This window comes from Neopsephotus bourkii, unplaced genomic scaffold, assembly GCF_033783945.1.
Source record: "Neopsephotus bourkii isolate Nb327-2 ecotype Australia unplaced genomic scaffold, CSIRO-AGI_Nbou_v1 NB_1638, whole genome shotgun sequence".
NCBI classification, from domain to species: domain Eukaryota; kingdom Metazoa; phylum Chordata; class Aves; order Psittaciformes; family Psittacidae; genus Neopsephotus; species Neopsephotus bourkii.
In genome coordinates this window covers 11,517,384-11,540,447 of record NW_026902113.1, presented here as the reverse complement: position 1 = coordinate 11,540,447, position 23,064 = coordinate 11,517,384, and the positions used below count along the sequence as shown (strand labels likewise).

General features: G+C 36.5%; 1 protein-coding gene across 3 annotated transcripts in view; it reads right to left on the bottom strand.

The window, feature by feature from the left end:
- The window catches only part of PDS5B (PDS5 cohesin associated factor B), a 109,220-nt gene that overhangs the window by 39,446 nt on the left and 46,710 nt on the right, over positions 1-23,064 (bottom strand). For all 3 annotated transcript variants that reach the window (XM_061374428.1, XM_061374430.1, XM_061374429.1), the window contains exons 9-19: positions 20,035-20,150; positions 18,906-19,000; positions 16,672-16,817; positions 15,609-15,760; positions 14,050-14,163; positions 12,451-12,532; positions 8,865-8,913; positions 7,250-7,389; positions 7,057-7,172; positions 5,153-5,258; positions 543-703 (exon numbers count right to left, since the gene is read on the bottom strand). In XM_061374428.1, coding sequence (XP_061230412.1) covers positions 543-703; positions 5,153-5,258; positions 7,057-7,172; positions 7,250-7,389; positions 8,865-8,913; positions 12,451-12,532; positions 14,050-14,163; positions 15,609-15,760; positions 16,672-16,817; positions 18,906-19,000; positions 20,035-20,150 — 1,277 coding nt within the window. The remainder of the gene's footprint in view (positions 1-542; positions 704-5,152; positions 5,259-7,056; positions 7,173-7,249; positions 7,390-8,864; positions 8,914-12,450; positions 12,533-14,049; positions 14,164-15,608; positions 15,761-16,671; positions 16,818-18,905; positions 19,001-20,034; positions 20,151-23,064) is intronic.

Below are 23,064 nucleotides of genomic sequence, written 5' to 3'. Positions count from 1 at the left end.
AAATACAGATATACATATAAAGAACATAACACCTCTGCAGAAGTGCTAGTTGTCCTGGTATTAGCAATTTCTTCAAAGAAATAAATGGCTTGTAAGTAAAAGCCCCTGGCTTTTGTTGATAAAATGTTACGTACCAGAAGAACTATTTTCTCTGCAAAAGTTACTAAATGCTCTTTTGGATATATTCTTGTCTACACATCCCCATTAAGTTGTAAAGAATGGTTTTACATTTCCATATATTTTATTTAGAGGAAAAAAAAACCAAACCAACACCCCATATGTAACTCTGAAGGGCAATGACAAAAATTGTAGTAGTGCCAGTGACATAACAGCTGTTCACTACTTTGAATACATTTATTTCACTTCCATTGTTCAAAAAGCACCACATTTTAAAGTCATTCGAAATCTTTTTCCTGTTGTACCTGACTAATATTTTATTCCAAAAGAATGCAGGATAATGCTATAGTATGCAAAGGGAAGAAACAGAACTTCCAAAAACGCATAAAGAACACCACTCAAGCAAAGACAGGCAGAAAACTTACGATCGTATATGAGGAAAATCTTCCTCAATTTTACTTCCTGTGTTTTTGAAAATTTGTAATGCAGCTTCTGCCACCTTTTCATCATCCATTTTCAAGCAAGCCAGGAGAGATTCAAAAGTTTCAGCTGAATGAAATGAGATAGGGTGTGTAAATGAAAGTACCTGCCAAAATAAGATGAAAGCCGTGTTAATATTTTTTTAAAGGTCCACTTACATAGAACATTCCACCGTGAGTAATTTTCCGCTGCAACACTGCAATATTTATCATACTCTGCCTGGTTTTGTCGCATGATCCACACTTTCCCTGACTTTTTCTGGTACCTCCTAAATAAGTCTCTGTCTTTATATATGATCTCATTAGTTTTAACTTAATTCTTCAGTCTCAATTTCTTCTCCTGTTATGGTGAACATGCACTTTTCAGTGGTGACATCTACATTAGCAAGTACTGGCCTACAGCAGAATTAGATATTAAAAGAAACAACTGATACTAAGGAAGCAATATTCACATTTCAGGGGTTTTACTTCAGAGTATTTTTAGACAGACTTGAACCCACTTTAGCCATTGCAGCACATGTGCTTCTGAAGCCCATCTCAGTTTTGTTTCTTTAAAAAGAATACAGCTTATATGCTTCCAGACTTCATGCTTGTTTGCCAAGTGGAATAACTGGTTGCACTCAGAATTGAAGCTCCTATCTCCAAAACAGTAATACAGACATACCCAATAGGGTCTCTAGTCCCTCAAGCTTTATACAGCAGCTCGTAAGATCCTGTACCTTTCCTTCAGATTCTTGGACTCTGTTTTCAAGTATGACATTCCTTTCATGCTTAAAAATAAATAAATTTTAAAAATCCTCTTCTGATCCTCCTTTAAAGTTTGCCCTCTCTACATTTCTAAATGGCTGTTAATTACTAGCCTCTTTCCATACCATATTCTGACCCATGGCAAAGAAATGATCTTCACACTCAGTTTTCCATTTCCCTCTCCACTTCATTGTATGGCATTCCCTTTTCTGGATTCCTACATTTGTCCTTTCAGGATTTTTCTCATGATGTACAGATCACTTTCCTCAGGGCAATCTTACTCCTTTTCCTTAAATGTATCATGCCAGTCCATATACGTATTTAAGTACTGACGTGGGAGCCTTCTTTCAAATATCATAGAATCATAGAATGGTTAGGGTTGGAAAGGACCTTAAGATCATCAAGTTCCAACCCCCCTGCCATGGGCAGGGACACCTCGCTCTAAAACATATCACCCAAGGCCTCGTCCAACCTGGCCTTGAACACTGCCAGGGATGGAGCATTCGCAACCTCCTTGGGCAACCTATTCCAGTGCCTCACCACGCTAACAGGAAAGAATTTCCTCCTTATATCCAATCTAAACTTCTCCTGTTTAAGTTTCAACCCATTACCCCTTGTCCTATCACTACAGTCCCTAATGAAGAGTCCCTCCCCAGCATCCCTATAGGCCCCCTTTAGATACTGGAAGGCTGCTATGAGGTCTCCACACAGCCTTCTCTTCTCCAGGATGAACAGCCCCAACTTTCTCAGCCTATCTTCATATGGGAGGTGCTCCAGTCCCCTGATCATTCTCGTGGCCCTCCTCTGAACTTAGTTCCAACAGTTCCATGTCCTTTTTATGTTGAGGACACCAGAACTGTACGCAATACTCCAAGTGAGGTCTCACGAGAGCAGAATAAAGGGGCAGGATGACCTCCTTCGACCTGCTGGTCATGCTCCTTTTAATGCAGCCCAGGATACGGTTGGCTTTCTGGGCTGCAAGCACACACTGAAGCCAGCTCATGTTCATTTTCTCATCGACCAGCACCCCCAAGTCCTTCTCTGCAGGGCTGCTCTGAATCTCTTCTCTGCCCAGCCTGTAGCTGTGTCTGGGAGTGCTCTGACCCAGGTGTAGGACCTTGCACTTGTCATGGGTAAACTTCATGAGGTTGGCATCAGCCCACCTCACAAGTATGTCAAGGTCCCTCTGGATGGCATTCCTTCCCTCCAGCGGATCAACCGAACCACATAGCTTGGTGTCATCAGCAAACTTGCTGAGGGCGCACTCAATCCCAGTGTCCATGTCAGCGACGAAGATGTTAAACAAGACCGGTCCCAACACTGATCCCTGAGGGACACCACTCGTTACAGGGCTCCAGACGGACATTGAGCCATTGACCACAACTCTTTGTGTGCGGCCATCCAGCCAGTTCTTTATCCACTGAGTGGTCCATCCATCAAATTGATGTCTCTCCAATTTAGAGACAAGGATGTCGTGTGGGACAGCGTCGAATGCTTTATACAAGTCCAGGTAGATGACATCAACTGCTCTACTGCTGTCCATCAGTTCTGTAGCCCCATCATAGAAGGCCACCAAATTGGTCAGGCAGGATTTCCCCTTAGTGAAGCCATGCTGGCTGTCACCAAGCACCTTGTTGACTTTCATGTGCCTTAGCATGCCTTCCAGGAGAATCTGCTCCAAGATTTTGCCAGGCACAGAGGTGAGACTGACTGGTCTGTAATCCCTGGGTCATCCATTTTCCCCTTCTTGAAAATGGGGGTTATATTTCCCTTTTTCCAGTCGTCGGGAACTTCACCTGACTGCCATGATTTTTCAAATATGATGGCCAGCGGCTTAGCAACTTCATTTGTGAGGACCCACGGATGGATTTCATCAGGACCCATAGACTTGTGCACGTTCCGATTTTTAAGATGGTCTCGAACCAATTCCTCTCCTACAGTGGGCCCAAGGTCTTCATTCTCACAGTCCCTGCGCCTGCCTTCCAAGAATTGGGTGGTGTGGTCATAGCCTTTGCTAGAGAAGACCGAGACAAAGAAGTCATTCAGAACCTCAGCCTTCTCCAAATCCTGTGTAGCTAGTTCACCCGAGAGCTTCCTGAGGGGGCCTGCGTTCTCCCTAAGCTGTTTTTATTTGCTATGTACCTGTAGAATCCCTTCCTGTTATCCTTAATATCCCTAGCCAAGTTTAATTCTAACTGGCCCTTAGCTTTCCTGACCTGGTCCCTAGCTTCCCAGACAACATCCCTGTACTCTTCCCAGGCTGCCTGTCCTTGCTTCTACTTTCTATAAAACACTTTTTTCATTTGAATTTTCCTTAGGAGCTCCTTATCCATCCAAGGAGGTCTCCTGGCCCTCCTGCTGAACTTCCTTCTGGTTGGGATGCAACACTCCTTAGCTTGTAACAGGTGATCCTTGAAGACCAACCAAGAGTCTTGAGCCCCCCTGCCCTACAGGGCTATATCTCATGGATCCTTACTAAGCAGGCTCCTGAAGAGGCCAAAGTCTGCTCTTTTGAAGTCTAGGGCAGTGAGCTTGCTGCACGCTCTTCTCACTGTCCTAAGGATCTCAAATTCAACCATCTCATGGTCGCTGTATCCAAGGCTGCCCTGCAGTGCCACATTTCCAACGAGCCCTTCCGTGTTGGTGAGCAGAAGGTCAAGCATGGCACCTCTCCTTGTCGGTTCCTCTATTACTTGCAGAAGGAAGTTGTCTTCCACACAATCAAGGAACCTCCTGGATTGCTTGTGCCGGGCTGTACCGTCATTCCAAAAGATGTCAGGGTGGTTGAAGTCACCCATGAGAACGAGGGCCTGTGAGCATGAGGCTTTTCCTATCTGCCTATAGATTGCTTCATCCACAGATTCCTCTTGATCAGGTGGTCTATAACAGTAATGTCTCCCATTGCTGTTTTCCCTTTAACCCTGACCCACAAGCTCTCTGTTAACTGCTCAGTATATATAGTCAATATATATATATATATTCAAAATATATAGTCCTTTGTGACATGATTCATTCTTAGATTAATTTTTGTGCTACTGGCTTTTTGTACTTTTATCTAAACATGCACACCTGGTTAGAGAGTCACATGTTCTCAGATGAATCTACCAGGCCTTTAGTTGATCTAAGATATTCTGAAAACTCCAGTATGGGAGTCCTTTAGATTTTGAGGCCTCTGAAGTCAATCCACACCCAGACCACTCTCAACACAAACATGTAACTGAAGCGGTACTAATCTGTTCAAGTATAGGCAAATTTGACTTCACTGTACTCTTAGCCTAAAGTCTTTGAGAGACACTAAGTGAAACAAAAAGCCCTGTGTAATGGCATCCGAAGTTTCAGGCATATTACAGTATTGGTAAGTAACAGTGACCAGCCCTTTTCTTTCCTCCTAGCAAAAAAGGGAGTACAGAATAAGAAATTCTGTACACTGTCCCCACAAGTGCATCTTTATGGGGTTTGCTATGTTAAATGAGTCTCCAAGACTATACAGAGTTGAAATAGGTAAGATACAAATTTATGAGGAGCTACTAGGAATCACAGTATGATGCTTACAAGTACAGTTCCAAAACTATTATAACTATATTCAAAAGCAACTGAATTCACACTCTAATAATAAAACTTCTAAATTCTTGATAACTTTACTTATGTGCCATGTAAGATGAACACAGAGAACAAAACCCAAAACAGTATTCTTTCAGACAGCCACCACATGCTTACGGCTAAAGATACTGAGTGCCAATTGAAAGTTTATTTTAACAAAGTCGCTTCAGAAAGCTTTACATGCTCACAGACCACCGGAGTATACTTGCCTTAAGCAATTCAAGACCTGCCCTGATTGCCTGGTCAGTAGGTACACCCTCATCTTCATCATCAGCTGTTCCATCTATAGACTTGTTTACTTGCTTGATAAGGGCACTGAAGAGGAAAACAAGTATGGCCTTGTATTTACTGCAATCCACTGTGTATGACAGTTTTTGTAACATATAATCCTATTAATGGAATTTATTAAAAACTTAAAACATAAGCTTGTTATAAAACAAATGTCAACTACATACATAACCTGGTTATCCTCATCTCCTAATTCAAAGTTTATGTAGCATTAAGTTAAAAAACATTTATCCATCATGAATAAGATGAAAGAACCATAAACAAATTACTCCAGAAGGATGACCAAAATAAGAAATCAATTTGAGCACTACTAGCAACAAATTCAAGTAAGAATTACAGTGAGGCGACTAGCTGCTATGGGTTCTTAAAAACTGATGGAAAACAACTATTTACAATGTTTAGTATACAATCCAGAAAAAAAAAAAATGACCATTAAATAGCTTTCCTAAGAGCTGATGAAATACCTAAAAGACCTATTTTCTGCACATTTCACCTTGACAGTAATGCTTCATTTTCTCCTTACACTGTACCCTAGGAAAGGAAATGATTATTGAAACAATCCTATTAGTGTGTGGTGTAGGCAGCTTCCGTATCATAAACCGAACAATATTCAGAATATTCCTCCAGTCCATCCTGTAAATAATAGTTATAGCAAAAAAACTAAAAATAATCCCCAAACCAAACAGCCTCAAGCAAAAACAAAAAAGCCCCAAATGAAAATAAATAAGAGAACCCCAAATCTTAGCAAACCAAGGGCAAGGCCTCTTAGACAGACTTCCCGCATTTAACTTTCTCTCCTGCCCTTAATTGGACAAAAATGACCACATAATAAAATCAACACAGAAACCAAAAAAATAAACAAACAAAAAGCCCCATCAAAACTTAAACCAAAAATAACAAAAATAACCCAAGTCCAGTGACTTTCAAAAACAAGTGGGAGTTTAGTGAAATTCTACGAAGACGCAAGTAAACCAGTTCTGGGGCAAAACTGAAAATACATATTTTTTACTACTTTTTTTCCCCTTGTATACTGTAAGGCAATCAGTAGGTAGACAATTTAGTGCCACATGTGAATCTTACTTAAAATGTACATTTTATATTACTTCTGTGCATGTGAAAAATCTATTTTCAAATTTAAATTAAAAATCCAGCTACACATTGTACTCGATCCAAGATCAGAAACAGATTAAACAAAATAATGGCTCCATTACATTACATACACGACAGGCAGAAATTGAAAAGCTCGAGTACTTAAGAGTCAAGTACTATAGATGGAATTAACAGGTAAGAATTTCCCAGTATTTAGAACTACCTGTCTCCAAATAAGGTACCAAATATCTCAAAATACAGCTGTTAAATAATTATTTCAGCAATTACATTTTTCCCCTCCCACAACTTAACTGGCTTGCTTTTCTTTAAAGTCTTGATGCCTCATCACCATAATCTTTACTTCCTCAGTTAAATTACTGGTTAGATCACACTACGAGCTAATATTCTGCATGGAAAACTTCAGTGAAGAGCCATGGACAGAAATTTCTTTTAAAATCAGTTAATGAGTCACAAACCAAATTTCACCCATCAGCAACAGATACATTTTTACTGATAGGTTGTCATGGCTGTGCTGAATGACAATTCAATTGTTTCTGTGGCTACATTCTGAACTCGCACACAAAAACCCCTAAGCAAGCGGAAAGAGAAGAAAACACTGCAGGTTACCAGGCCTTAAACCATACCTTCCAGTCCATAAAAGCTTATGCTTACAGGTGAAATAAGAAGCCATGATTTCAAACCCTGCAATCTACAGCCAACACGCACACAAAAATACCTGATGGATTCAGTATCAATGTGCACAGGAGCAATTCTCTCAAGAAGAAACTTTATCATTTCCAGGAAAGGATTTGTTGGTTGTTTTGGATTGCCCAGCTTCTTTGTTATCTCCCTCTGCAATATAAGTGTCAGTTAAATTTGTAATCAATTCAGTTCCAGAAATATTAACACATTTTAAGAGCAATTCTCACCACACATCCTTCAGCCTGTTTGCAGGAACATGTTGGGCTAACAAGCATTTCTAACTGACTTCTTATTTTCTCATCATCTTCTAGAACTTGTGTGAACTTTTTCATGAAATCTTGAGCTTTCCCTGGATCAGGAAGGTTTCCTTTAAATAAGCAAAAGAAAGCACTGTTTATTTTAAGAAGTATGAAGTATCAGTATTGTAAATTACACAAGTTTGAAATGTTACACCAAGACAGTTTCTCCATGTGCTTAAGTTAACTGAAGGGGGGAGAAGAGGTGTAAGCAACCAAACACCACAAAATAAACAAAAGACCCAAACCACAAAACACTTTAACTTATGCAGATATACCTATGAGGACACTAACTTTTAAAAACTGGTATACCCACAGACCTCTCCATGCTATTTCCTTTCCTTGGCCTTCACACTCATTTTGCAGCAAGTCTAGTTGTTCTTGTTAATAACATTAACAGCTGAAGTTGACCTCAGAATGCAAGGTCTATAACTCTACAGAAAAATATACTCTGTATATAGCTCACCTGATATGACAGGTGTGGAATAACATTAAAAGGTTATCTTTCCTAAATTACTCCTCCACTAAACATAAGCTGCACAACAGCTTATGATATTAAAAAAAAAAAAAAAGCAGCTTTTAAAATGCACTTCTTAAACTACATATTAACATTAGCATTAAGAAAAGTTAGCACAGAAAATTGTATAGGACCACAGGATAGTCAGCTCAAAACAAGTTCTACTAAGTATTTCTTTCCATCTATTTGTTTTGGATTTCTTAATGCGAGTCAGAATTAAAATAATCAGAAAAATTACAAACTGAACAACTTTTATATTATAAAACAAAAGGAAAAAAAGGATTTGGAACATGGCCAACCAGGTAGTAAGATTCAGATTTTCCTCCAAATTTTTACAAAAATATACATAGCCTTACGCAGTATCAGTTTCTGCCAGAACAGCTGGCTTTTTTTTTTTATTATTATTCTTATTTTTAAAAATAAAGGTTGATTTAAAAACAAAGTTTCAGAACTGTAAAGCAATTTTTTCTTCTTCATACTGGTTTTAATGCAATTGGCATGGTGGCCTAGGGGGAACAAGACATGTTCCTTTGGGGTTGATGGTTTTTTTCTTTCCTGAGAATTCAGGTTACATAAAAGTTCTTCAGTTTCCAAAGTGCCTTCCCTGCTACTGAAACCCAAATTATTTTGTGCTCTCCCAACAGCACTTACAATGTCAACACCTCAGAGATAGATAAGTTAGTAGATATTTGAGGAGGTTAGTTAACATCAGTTAATATATATTCTATTATAAATGGTAAAGCAGACACTAAAACACTAGGATCTAGATTTTTTATTAGTCCACAACATATACAGCCAAAATGTCATGTGATTAGCTTCATGAGTGGAGACTTTTTACAGTAAGGAAGTAATTCTGCTTACCATTGTCTTAATTCTTTAAAGCATATTGCTATATCATCTTTATCATGATTTGTTATATTTCTTTTATTTGTTACAGAACTTTTTAATAAGCTTATCTCAAATGATACTTAAAGCAAGAATGCAATATAGTTAAACTGCAATTTTAAAACTGTAAATACTTTAACTTACTTGTTATAACCATCACTTTTGAGAATATAGCTTTACTGCTGGCATCTGTCTGTAAGTCATAAAAGAAAAACAGATTAAGTAAAAATTTTACATTTTACAACAAGTCAGCACCCATTTTGCTAAAACATCCACATGTTAGAAATCAAAACTACCACTGCAAAGTTAATGCCAGACAGTTGCAGGGAGTAAAAGCTAGGTCACACCTACAGTATCATTGTCTCAGATAATTACGTAAAATATTTATATTACTTTTCAATCTACTATATAACTTATGAACAGCACAAATGCGTTATTTTTTTAATTGTTTTCCATCTAATGCCTCTTTCATTTTTAAATATAAAATGGACAGCAAGCATTAAATTCACTTTGTCTTCTTGTTCAGATGTTGATTCTAAGTAGTCTTCGTAGCAGTCCCCAGCTTAATGTAAAGAACAGAGCAAGTCAATGATAAGACACCTTCTACCTCTGTTTAGCTGAACAGGGAAGGCAGTAACTGTGAAAGTAAAACAATCACAAACCATAACAACAAAACAAATGACAAAATAGCTACATTTCAAGGTATGTGAGATGCTCAGATTTCAGTGCAACTGTTACTGATACAAAGTCATCCAACAGCATCTTACAAGCAAAGTAAGTTATGCAGAATAGCTTTTTTATTTAATTTAGTTTCCTTTTGTCAGTAATTCTTCTGGTATAGGATTTCAAATTCCACATGAAAAGTTCACCTTAAGAGTTAGTTCTGGCACTGAAAAAGTGGAAGATGAAAAACCTACTATTGAAGGTAGACAAACTACTTCCCAGGGCACTCTGTCCCACTTTTGGCTGTAATCCACAGTATTCTACAGACTAGGAAGCTTTACTGAATTGCACTGAAGTTTGCAATATTAAGAAATTATCAGTAAAAATACCAAAGGGAATCCTTAATTGTACTCTGAAGATAAACACCCAAATCATCTTCAGAAAAGTGTTCTAAAGTGGACAAAATAATTAAAAAACATTGAAATCTTCCACTGCTGCATAATAAGTGTTGTTCAACAACTGGGAAATATTCATAACTAAAATGAAAATTGGAACCTGAAAGAAGATTCAAGCTTACAGCAGTGTTGCCAAAAGCACATAGACCCATCAGCTTCCAAACCATAAAGGAAGCTGCTCTTTTGCTGACTTCTGACAGATCGACTTCAGGGACATAACTTATGAAAGTCTGCAAAACTCCATAAATGCACATAAATAGTATCAATTATGGGCTACAAACTATCAAATTATATTCTTCTGAGAAAGATTTAAGTAGTAGAACTACCACACTATTAGCTTTCACAGAAGAGTATTTAAAAAGACACACAGTGTCCGTTTCATAGAATGGTTTGGGTTTGAAGGGACCTTAAAGATCATACAGTTCCAATCCCCTGCCATTGGCACAGACACCTCCCACCAGACCAGGTCCTTCAACTTTTCATAGTAAATTTTTGTTCTCTAGAATGGAATTCACTAGATACTATAAAAGAAAACAGGATTTTGAGTTCTAACATATTTGCACAGGTTTTTTGTCATTAAGGATATTAATTAGCAAATTTGTGGAAAACATGGCAACGTTTGAGAAGAGAGGCAACCTATGGAAGTATAACAAAAATATAGCATGAGATTAAGACAAACAATGTTTTTAGTGAACGTTCTTCATCTCATGACATGGACACTTCGCATGTAATTCTAGCCATTAAGTATTTCTGCAGAACTTTCTGGCACTTCTTAGTGTTGGAAGAACACTGCAATTTTCAGGGCTTCTGGATGTCACACCTGAACAAGTATGTTCAGACAAGAAATGAAGGCAAAAAAACAAAACAAAAAACCCAAACCTCAGCAAAACAAATAAAAACTGGTTTACAGGATTTAAATAATTATGTCAACAGATACAGAATCTCCATATTTGCACCTCTTACAATTCAAAAGAAAAATACCAAAACTGTACTGTGGAGTTTCTTTGTTTCTGACTGATCTGGCCTTCCAGTACAGGCTATATCTTCAAGTACTGGCTAAAGCTCCCATTAAAACAAACCTAAAGTTAAGCAAACTACTAATCATCAAATGAAGTAACCCAAACCCAAAGTATTTTTTTAACTTCTAGTAGTATAACTCCGTTGAATAATGACAGATTGAAGAAGATCAAGAAGCATTTATTTTTAGAAGATCTACTGTGGCACTTTATCTACATTATCTTGCATTCATGATATGGAAGCATCTGCAGCAAATAAAGCTTATACTCCAGTATGATATACCAGCGTTCCCCCACTTTTCCTCAACCCTCTTCACCTCTGAGAGCTCTCACAATGCCTACAAGATCTACAGGAGAACATATCAACAATTAAGCTATAATCATTAAGTGAAGAAATCAGACAGAAGTGAAAAAGCACAACAGTAACATCAAGTCATATTCTAAAAGATTACTAGCTCGTTTCCATTTTGTTTTCTGAAAGAAACTGTTTCTACAGCTCTGAATGGCTCAGATATTTGTCTTGAGACTACTACTGCCTTGGACTCATGTCTCTTCAGTTCATGATTATGAAAACACACTCTTATGGTCATTTAATTCTGTGAATTAATTATCAATTTGGTGAAAACACACAAAAACAACAAAAACACAACCAAGCTGTACAATGAGCATCACAAGTAAAAGGTTTGCTAAAATACCTAAGCATCTGCACTGGGTGTAAAGGCAGGGTTTGGGGTAACAAAGGGCTGCTGGACTGACCCACTAGGGCGGAGGTTAGAGACTGCCCTATGCCTGCCTAAGCTGCTTCCAGCCAGCTCCACAATCAAGAAACCAAACCAACACAACTTTAATCAGTGAGAGAAGCCTATGGTGCCTCTGAGGAAACATATTTAAGAGAGAAGACGCTGGAAAAAATATAACTCTAAAGGGATTGCGGCTGGTGGAAGAATCCCTGATGGAGCAGTGGATAAGAAACGAGGAGCAGCAGAAGGAAGGGAACCGCCACACCTGATGCCCATCTCCTGTGCTGCCATCACCTCACTGAAGGGACTCAGCATAGTGTGCAATGGGGGCCTGAAGACTGTAAAAGAGCTGTTTCTCCTAAGTGTGTGGTTTGTGGGTTTCTTTCCTCTCAATACCAGAATAAATAAAAAGTTTGTGTTAATAGACAATAAGTAAAATTCCCTCACTCAAAACCAATTTCTTACCCATGACAGCATCTCAGACTATTTGAAGCCCCCTACATTCTCTAATGCAGTCCTGTCACTCAAAAGAATATTACAGTATAGAGAATTGGCACTTAACTGCAAATGACAGGATGAAAGTCACATGGACAAATGTAAACATGTCAACAGCATAACACTAGTTTGAATAAAATGCTAATACTGGCACTTATCAAAACCTACATGTTTAATTCCATATTATATTTGATATAACTGAGAATGAACTTTCACATCCCTAAAAAAAATTTCCTACTGCAAGTGCAGTCTAGTGGAATATCAGTTAACTTTCAAAATATTTTCTGTGATTAAAAATAAGCTTCAGATTGTGAAACAAATGGAATTAAAAACCTGTAAGCTAAAGATAAGTTGAACTTACTTTGGGTTGTTTTATTAGGTCAACCAAATCCTTTACTTGATGTCGTAGAAGATTTTGACATTTCCACATTTCATTCAATGCTCTAAAAAAAAAAAAAAAAAGTTTTAAAAAGGTTGTCAAAAAAAATCACAAACTCAATAAAGAACACAACTGACCAAGAAGAGCCCTTAAATACTTCTCAACTCCAGTCTCAGAAATATGCTTATCACCTGAACTTTTGTTGCTGTGTGAGCAACAGTTCAACATTTCTTAACAGCATGACATGGTCATATTAGATTGGAACAAAGTGAGATTTTGAAACAAGTTTCATTTCAGATACTTAACTACACAGCCTTTAAAAGAAGTAGAAAGTAACGGATATCTGGCCCATAAAGAGTTGATTTGCACAAGCATGAAATCACTCTTCTAAAAACATTCCAAGAAACAGGCTAAAGCAGATGTTTTAAGATTTTTATCATGAAAACAATGTTTTTCTTGCACACAGAAAACAGCTACTAGATGAATAAATTGTGAAAAGTGGACATGATTAGACTCGTAAGAGAGACATTAGAGATATATGACAAAATTGAAAATTAGCACATTTTCCAGGAAAAATAAGCCATATAAATAATGAAGTCAGATTCACTTAAAATTTCCTAAGCCAAAAGAAGTCAGTTCTACGTAACTGAACAGACTGTGTCTTTAAAATGAGTACTGCTGCACATGAAAACTGTAGAATTCTGCAATTATTTGTTGACTGAAATAACAAGTACTGAAAGGAATCCATTCTGCATTTTTCTTTAGCTTATACTAAAATTTACTAGAACAGCAACTTTTTATTTCTAATATACTATTCTTAATTCTACTTTGCTACAGTTGTAGTATCTTTAGACAGGCAATATGAGAAATGTAGGCGATTCAAAAAGCACTTTCTGCAGCATCTGAATGCTGTAAAGTTTTTATAAGCCATTCTTTCACATACAAAGCTTTTTCTAGACTCCCTTGTTAGAAAACAAACAAAAAAAACCCAAACCAAACAAACTATATTTGATTTTCAAGTGTCTAAGTACTAGTAAATGAAAAACAAATTTTAGATTACTAAATTCAATCTGTGAGCATTACAGCTGCAGAATTAGTCAATTTCATGCATACATACCCATTTTAAGTTGAGGAAGGCACAATTTTAAGTAAAATGCATATCGAAGGAGGAAAACCAAACAAGTTATTCCTTCCCACTCTAAAGTTATCCTAGGTGTTATTAATTGAGAAGCTGCCAGATAAAATCTAGGGCTAGTCAATGCTACTATCTATGCTATCTCCTTTCAGACATAAAAGGACAGACATGCACTCAAGCTATTTATGCTTAAAAGATACCACACCTTGTTGGAAAACACCCTATTAGGCTGGGGTTTTGTTTGTGTTTTATTTTGGGGGTTTGGGTTGTTGGTTTTTTTACCTCCACAATACCACCTGAAAAATAGATATTATTGCTATGTTCTGTTTTCTGATAGTTCATAAACTACTTTTGTCCACAGGCGTAGGCTACTTGTGCCAAATTATAACTGATTTACAATGTTTGTATTTAAAAATATTTTGCAAGGACCTAAAAACAGCACGTACTTCACAGCATTTGAATCCAATGTTGCATAAAGGTAATACAAACATTTCATTCGTTCATTGGTTTCCAAGTTGTGAGGGACCATATACTGAGCAAAGATTCGTTCAACAAGTAACCTGAAAGACAGGATTAAGAAACTTAAACTGTAAAGTAAGAAAGCAGCTGGATTTGCAAAACATTCATTCAGAAGTTCTCAGACCTATCTAGAGATCAATTGTTGCGTATAAAGATGAGGTTATTCAAAAACCTAAAGGTCAAGTTACTTCCAATATAACTCAGCATAAGCCAAACAAAACTATAAAATTACATCTTCTGTAATGATACTGTTAGCAGTAGGACATTTCAGAGACGACATAACTGAAGTCAGATATATTATTCTAGACAGGAACCGAAGGATTTTAGAGAAGGTTGTCTCTGAATAATCAGCCCAAAGAGATGTCATCAGTGAATTTCATTACGGGTCAGCACTGAGATAAATTTATGAATTGATGTAAATTAATGGGCCTAAAATAAAGAAATATCATGTTGACTGTATCATACATTATCATGAAGCCTATAAGGAGAACTCAGATACTCATCAAAAGGAGATGACTTTCTTCCACCTCTCCCTAGCCTCTTTCCCAAGGGATAAGTTTATCCCATTTCTTTTGCTTCCACAATAAAAATGTAGGTACATTCACAGGGGAATTACGAAAATTATGTTTAGGCTAATGGAGAGAAGAAAATTCTTCTGCACAACTAGAGCAGTCGGTCAAAACCCAAACCCAGCTCCATTAAAAAGATCCTGAAGTTTAAGAAAATCGTGAGTAAGACTGGATCTGCACAATTCCATGGTACCAGAGACAGTTTCTTATTTTGAAGATGACAGACGACTTTTTGAGTCCACAAGTTTTTTAAAAGACTAGGATAGGTTTGCAATACCATTTGTAATCAATCACACTGTGAAGGTCAAAGGCTCATTTCCAGCTCCACTAAGACTGCCTTGATTAGTCAAGAGGGATTAGCTGCTCATATGCATCTATCTGTTTTTCAATACAAACAACCATAGACAAGGCTATAGCTGGTATGACAGAAGCACTGCTTTCACCACAAATCCAGGACAAAGCTCTTAATTCATGGCTATTATAGTACAGAAAAACAAACCTTTTGCAAAGGGATATGCCTTAACTACCATTATTAGGCTTACCTTTAAATCATATAACATGCAAATCTAAAGCAAGATTGTTAAAGTGATTTCAATTACTGTATTTTAGCATAAAAATTAGCAAGCTACTTAAATACAAACAAAAATCTCCTTTACTCAAGCAATGAAATACAGCTGTAGGTATTGAAATATCCTGACCTATCACATCCTTTAGAATAACTTTAGACCTTTAAGGTAAAAAAGAAGAAAACAACACAAGACATTTGGCTGCAACCATGTAAGATTATACTACGCACTGGATCAAAACATACATTATCAAGACTCCTCCTTGCCAGCACTTAAGCACAAAGGAAAAACAAATCTGAAGAGTAAGTTACGCACTTATCAACAGAATTACCTAGCCCATGACTGACTTACCGGTCATCAATACTGTTTTGATAATATATATGCAGAAGTTTATCTTTGATCCATGATATTTGTTTTGCAGCTTCTTTTCCTGCTTCTGATTGTAATGAATACTTCTTGTATATCTGTGCAAGTCCCATCATAGCTTCCTTCCTCACTCTCCACTTGAGAAAAAGAAATAGCACCCAGTTTAGCAGTTCAAAGCTCAGACTGCAGAATTTCCTGGTAGGCAGTATTCTACACCAAAATAATCTCTAAGTGCAACACCCTCTGAACAGGACAAATATAGCATTAAATTTACTATGCTAAACCTTTCAACATCGGTAATTACCGCACAAGTATCTTGAATTCAGAATTGTTACAAATTCAAGCCAATGCCCTTTCTCAGGCTACACTGAGTATTTGTGATTGTATTACCAGTGCAACAGCAGAAACCATGCCAGCAATTGAAAAAAACAGGTGATAATCTTAATTTTAAAGGTTTGCACCAGCAGCTATACAATAAGTAGCAAACCCTCAAAAATTTTACCAAATAACCAAACATAGTTAAACAAAATTTCAAGACTACTCAAATTTGAAAGCTACTACATTGATTTGTCAGTCTCACAGTGATCTAATTAAAGGAAGTCTAACTAGCTCTGATGGGGGAACATTTTTCATTAGTAATTTATTAATTCAATATTTGAAACCTGCTTGTGAAATTTGTTAAGCAAAATGTTAGAATGTTTTATAAGGATTTCATTGTATTGAAAAAAAAATAAAAAAAAGAAACAAAAACCAAACCCCAAACAACTAGAACTACACAACTGGAATAGTATTTTTGTGCTTTAGCCTTTTATTCAAGATAGCATACTATCTTGAATAAAAATGCTGCACAATGAAAAATGTGGCATTCAAGTAACGGACAAAAGAGGCCTCATTAAATAGACTGCTTCAAAATTTTTTTCATAATATTGGTTTTAATTCATCATTTTCAAATTAGTTCAGCATTTTTTAGAATTGCTGTTTTTTAAAAAGCTGAATTACAGTCTAGAAATATAACACACATCCATGATTAGGACTACTTATGTCTTACCCGCTTGTCCAGTGTTCTTTCTCTGACAAAATTAAGTAGATGATCATTGACAAGCAAAAGATCTTTTTTAGCAGCAGTAACTATGGAGACTATAACATCATGTCTTATGGCCTCTTCAGGGTCATGTGACCTTACTTTAAGATATTCTGGGGGGAAAAAAAGTAAGTAAGTACACAACTTTTGCTACTTTTCTTATGCAACACAGCACCCAACTGACAGAAGCAGAAATCATGACTTTCTACCGGTTTGAGCACTGACAGTAAGAAACCAATAATTTTCTCTAAGAGAAATACCAGTAAAACCTTACATTAGGATATCAAATTTTTGTATTTCTGGCATCATAGAAATATGAGTTCTGGCATTACATTTTTACTTTCATTTTTATTATTTCTTACAATAATTAGGCTACTAATAATTAGACTACTCTTTTCCTGCATACTCTATCCCCTTCGGCTGCTGAAGCACATTAGCTGCACTCCTGACTACAACTTCTATACTATTCACAAGGAATCTAGTTCACATACTCCAGGAACACTTTACAGTATGAGCTGTGTAAGCATTGTAAACAAGGACAAATCAAGAGACATACTTAAGAATGCTCTTTGACGAAGCTATAATGCTTACTTAGACATGTTTTAGCTTATTTCTCTTAAAACTATTTTTCTAGATTATTTTGGTCCACTGCTACTTATTTGGTAATATCAATAATCTCATACTATCCACATTTTAAGATTTCTGCTTAAGTGTCAAAAATGTCAGCTATCATCCCTTCAGAAAGCTGACAAATAAAATGGCAAAGCTCATTTATCTTTCGAGAAGTACCTATTTTAGGTTATAGAAGCACTATCAGGTAAAAAAACACATAACAGAAGTTAAGATCACTGTATGCTGCATAAATCAGTGAAACACTAAGTACATTAAGAAACACTGGAAATTCAAAGTTTACTCTGAATGCAATAACCAGAGGTTACTGTTCTCTTATTACTGCTCAATGACCAGGGAAAATTTTCAAGTCTTATCTGAAACACTGGCCATTAAGATTTCCAGTAATCAGCACAAGTGTCAAGAGTGGGCATCAAGAAATAAAGCTTCGCACTCATAGAGGTTTTGAAATTTGAAATCCAAATACAACTCTTTTTTTTTCTTTATTATGTGTTCCACAGGGGCACATAATAAATTAAAACCAAGTGAAGAACTACACCATTGCACAAAACAGTTCTGGTCTGAAAGAGCAGTGAGTTAGAGAACTTTTTCAACAATTTTACTTTGACAAGCACTGTGGGGAGAGAAAGGAGGGGCAAGCAAAATTACATTTCCCAGAGGATACCATTAGAGGGGGCACAAAGTCTTTCAGCAATGTACAAAAAAAAAAAAAATCCTTGAAAATACAATTCTGATAATTAAAGAAGAAACATCTCTGCCATTTCCATTCTGGAAAGCCCAGAATTTTCTTTTAAGCTGGCTTAACAATACCAATAACTACCGGATGACTCGAGCCTGTCTGTATTTCTGTTTTAACTTGACAAACATTCAGCAAGCAGGGGAGCAGTCCCATGCAATTAATGGCCCTTTAAATTCCCTGCTTAGACCAACTAAACAAAGATATTACCTCCAAAAATTACAAGTAGGAGTTTATTGATTGGGGGAGATACAGTCTCCATATGCACTTTGAGGGGAAAAAGAAAAACCCATACAATTTTCTTCAATTATACTTTTTTCATTAAAACATCAGGAACAACAACTACTAAATGTTTTTATCTACACCAGTTCCTTTCTACAGAGGTCTGGAATTACAGGCTGTATTTCACCTGAAGAAGGAACCAATGGCTGTGATCACAGGACTGTTACCAGGACTGTTTCTCATGTTTTAAACCATGACTGCATAATATTTACATATTTTGGCTTTGTGGAACTGAGGTCTCCACTCTGCACCCTAATTAATAAATGCCATGACCATTAGGTTAGCCAGGCTGTCTTTGCCTGATCCCATAGTGTTTACTTTCAACAGCGGTTGCGAATGCAACTGCTCTGAGAGAGTGATCTCTTTGGTTAAGGCATTTATATACAACTCCCTCAGCCCAAGAGGCAGCACTAAGGCAGGGACTCTGTGACTTAGAACTTGAACCTCAATTACATCCTCCATTATGTCTGGCATTACTTAGGATTACAACTAACCTGCCTGACTTTTCCAGGAGACTTAAAATTCTATTTTAATGCTATAATATATCTGGTACCTGTTAAGTCTTTTGCTAGGTCAGGATGGTTCATAAGACAGTGACTTGCAAATTTCACACATTCAAGACGAATAGGTACATGGATATCATTAAACCTATTTAGAAACAAGACAATCATTACAACAATAAAAAAAATACCAATGCTTCTACCTAGGGCAATTAGTTTATTTCCACACAATTTTATATACCTCCAAAAATATTTTTATGCTTCCCATGCAGTTATATGCTGTTAAACATCTCTGATTTCACAGTATTAAGTAGACTGTTTTTAGCTTAAGAAAAGATTTCTGTACTCATTTATTAATTCATCTTCCAAACATGAAGAGAAATATTCTCTCCTGGTACACACAAAAAACTCCCAGGTAGATAACAACTATTTATTACAAAGATGTCTGATATTTCAAGTATTTTTTCTGTAATAATGCATATAATTGACCATGAACCATGTATCAGCAGCTAAAACTTTTATAAGCTTATGATACTTGTCTTCTCTTTAAACTGTATGACAGACATCAAACAGGCATCTAGCCTAGTAAAAATTTATTCTGAGATGGGTCACTTCAACCTCTGTACTACTTCCTTTTGAAAGAATGAATTAGTTTTAATGCTTGAAAGCCTGCATTTTCTCATATTTAATTTTGATGCAAGTCATTTTATAACAAAATCAAGACTAAGTATATTTGCAGCACAAATTTAAATACTACAAACCTCCTTAAAGGCATTCCTACCATTAAAAAATTGAAACCAGTATACAAATACTGTATATAAAAGCCTCAAAACCAGTTGCAGTATCACCTGATACTGCAAGTGTCATTTGATGCTGTTTTAGAATTAATCCATTATTGAATAGTTTCACTTGTGAAGAAATAAAATATTCCTTTTGCTTGACAACTGCAATAAAGATAATTGGGTAGGGAAAAAAGAACTAAAAAGAAATGATTTGTAATTGTTTCCTCTGCAGAATCACAGATGCAGAAGATTTATGTAAAATAATTGCTTTAGCATTAGCTGTCAGATTTCAGATAACGCAGCAGAAGGGAACCCACTTAACTGTACCACTTAAAAATTTTAATTATACTTCATTGAATGTTTTCTTCATCATATGGAAGGGAATTAAACCAACACATACCTCCCCAGGTAGCACTGCCAAAGTGGTTTGTTTTGAGAAGCCAACTCTGAATCCTTTGCCCCAAACATTTTTGCTAGCAGTTTTACAACCTGCAGGCGTTCTTCATTGTCATTGCTCTAGAAATTGAACACATTTTTTTTAATTAAAAAGTAAAATTATGAAACCAAACAACACCAAACCCACTCCCCCCAAAAGCACACAACCAAAAGCCCCAAATCTGCCCACACAGACAAAAAAGAACCCCAAACCAAAACAACTCAAACCAACAAAAACTACAACAACAACTAAAAAAAACAAAAACAAAAACAAAAAACCAATAAAAACCCCAGAATTCTATTTTGTACAGTTTTTACACCAATACACTTATACACCTCTAGAAATATCAGAATGCAGATTAACAGACTTTTCTTGTGTAGAAATGTGTATGTCAAGACAAAAAACTTTTGCTATTACTGGAAGAAGTCAAAACAATAACAGCAGCTGAAAATGACAATGTAGAGGAAAGAAACCTAATGTGGACAAAGTCTGGTGAAAAATATGACAAATACACAGGTGCATACATCTTTTTAACCCTCATTTACAGATTAGGGATTCTGTCCTGTACAAGCTTACACAAATTCAAGTGCAACACAAAACCTGCAAAACTAACACTACATTTGTCTGGATTCAGAAAACCAATTTATAGAGAAGATCCGAGATACACAGGATCTGGTCCTGTATTTAAGCCTGCATCTAAAAATACTGAGTTACAACAGATACCTCCCTTTCATATTTAAAATTAGCACTAACAGAGATACAACAAGGCACTTCCTAGTACATTTTCATTATCACTGGTTTGCATTACACTTGTCTGGTACATCACACAGCATTTGAAGCTTAATACATACTTTGGATATATGTGCTAATGCTTGTGCAATGAGCATGGACTTGCTGCTCACCAATTTTTTTCTTTTGCTTATTAAAAAGAAAGATAACTGGCTACAACATTTCTTTGAAAAGCAAGTAGCTAAAATTAGTTTGTAATAACTAGATATTAATCACCTCATTATTTCAGTATTTTTCTGGTAATAAAGACAAGGACTGTTTAAAATATCGTTCTTTTCTACTATTTCTGACATTCTTATTAGTTCAGCATCACCTTTTTAATGTAAAAAAGAATAACAGCACAATGTAGCTGACAGAGCTCTCTAATGTGACATCACAGCCTTAAAGACCAACTATTCCTCCTATCTGGCTGAATACCATAAATGGGCTGAAAAGTTGGCCAGTATGTCCTTTTAGTTCAGCTCCCTAAAAACAGTAAAAGCATTTGCAAAATCTTTAAACAGAGCAAGACAAGTTAAGGATCAAGAAGCCTTGAACACTGACATACGGCATTACAAAAGACTAATTCTTCCTAATACATGTTAGTATTAACAGCACTAAAAGTAAATCCATTACTACTTGACTAATATTTCCAAATAAAATTCAGGTTGACGTTACTGAAAGCCATTTTCAACCTCCTTCTCTCAATCTGCAATAAATTATACTTATTTTCCTTGGTAAGTTTCAGCTTGTGTCCTTTATACTGCGAAGACTTACTCTGTGCCCTCATGGTTAAGAATTTTAATTTTTTTTTACGTCTATATTAGTCTCCATTATTCACATCCCATCAACTCCTATTAAACCAAGAAAATATTAAACATTAGGCATCTCTGAATTTCCCTAGGTAACCAATACAGATCCAGAGCAAGATACACCAGAAGGTGGGGAAAAGGTGGGGTGGAGGGGTCAGTAGCACACTAAACATTCAACTACTTGATTTCACAGCCAGAAATAGAGGGTAAAAAAAGATAAAAATAGGTTAAAAAAAAAACCCCAACCATAAGCAAATCCCAGCACACAACAAATAAAACCCTATCAAAACCCATACAATATCCATAATGAACTGGCCATAGAAGAAGCTTTCACTTCTTAGCCAACTATAAGACATCCTACCTCATTTCTAGTCCTGCTTGTAAAAACAATGAATATTTATGACTATGGATGAAGAGAATTTGGAACTTTCTAAATTTGTGCCCAAATGTTGCTCTCCTTGAAGCATTCTTATACAGAACTCCTGAAGGTAACAAAAATCAACCTGTCCCTCTTATTAAATTAATACATCACTGCTGCAGCCTCTCAGTAATATTTTCAGTTTCCCATACATGCTCCCAACACACAGGCAGCTGCTCTTCTGCCTACATACTAGGGTCACTAACAGCAGCTGAAGTTGGTCAGATCGTTATCACAACCAAGTTCACAAGCGCAGACACCACCGAGGATCTGGGGGGGATTTGAGAGAAGAAGCGGACACATGAGCTGAAACTTGCCAAGAATTTTAACTACCATATCCAGAAAGAAAGGCAGCTCTACAATGATGGAAGTCAACAATTTATTGATTTTATTCATTACATTATATTGTCTTAGTCAGATGGTAAAATAAAGATGTAAAACCTGTTATGGCTATTTCCTAAATACTCTACTCATGAGCTTTCAATTCACCTAAACATAAAATGGTATTCACCCTCAGTAATATAAATTTCTAAAATTTAAATATGAAATTTGAATGAAAGAATATAAGTTTCCTTTACAAGCTGACCTACACAACAATACATTCTTACCTCTGTTCCCTCCTGCACCAGTGATGCTTCTGTGTCAACAGTAGGTCTCTAAACACACCACCTTAAGATGCCAATGTCAGACACAAATGACTGACCCTCACAGAAGAGGTTAAGCTAAATGAATTTCAGTGCACGTTCTCCTGCTAAGCCCCCAGATTCCTTTCCAAAATTCAGTTAAAAAATAATTACCAGTTAGAAGCAACCATGATTTGACAAAGTTCTCCAAGAGTTTACAGTTTAACAATACTCCTTTTCTGCCACATGAGAACATAGGATCTTTTTCTTTACAAAAAAACTATAAAGGTGTGATGGGTAGACCCCAGCCAAAAGTCAAACATCCACCCAGCCTCTCACTCACTCTCCTCTCCTGTGAAGAGAGTGAAACAGG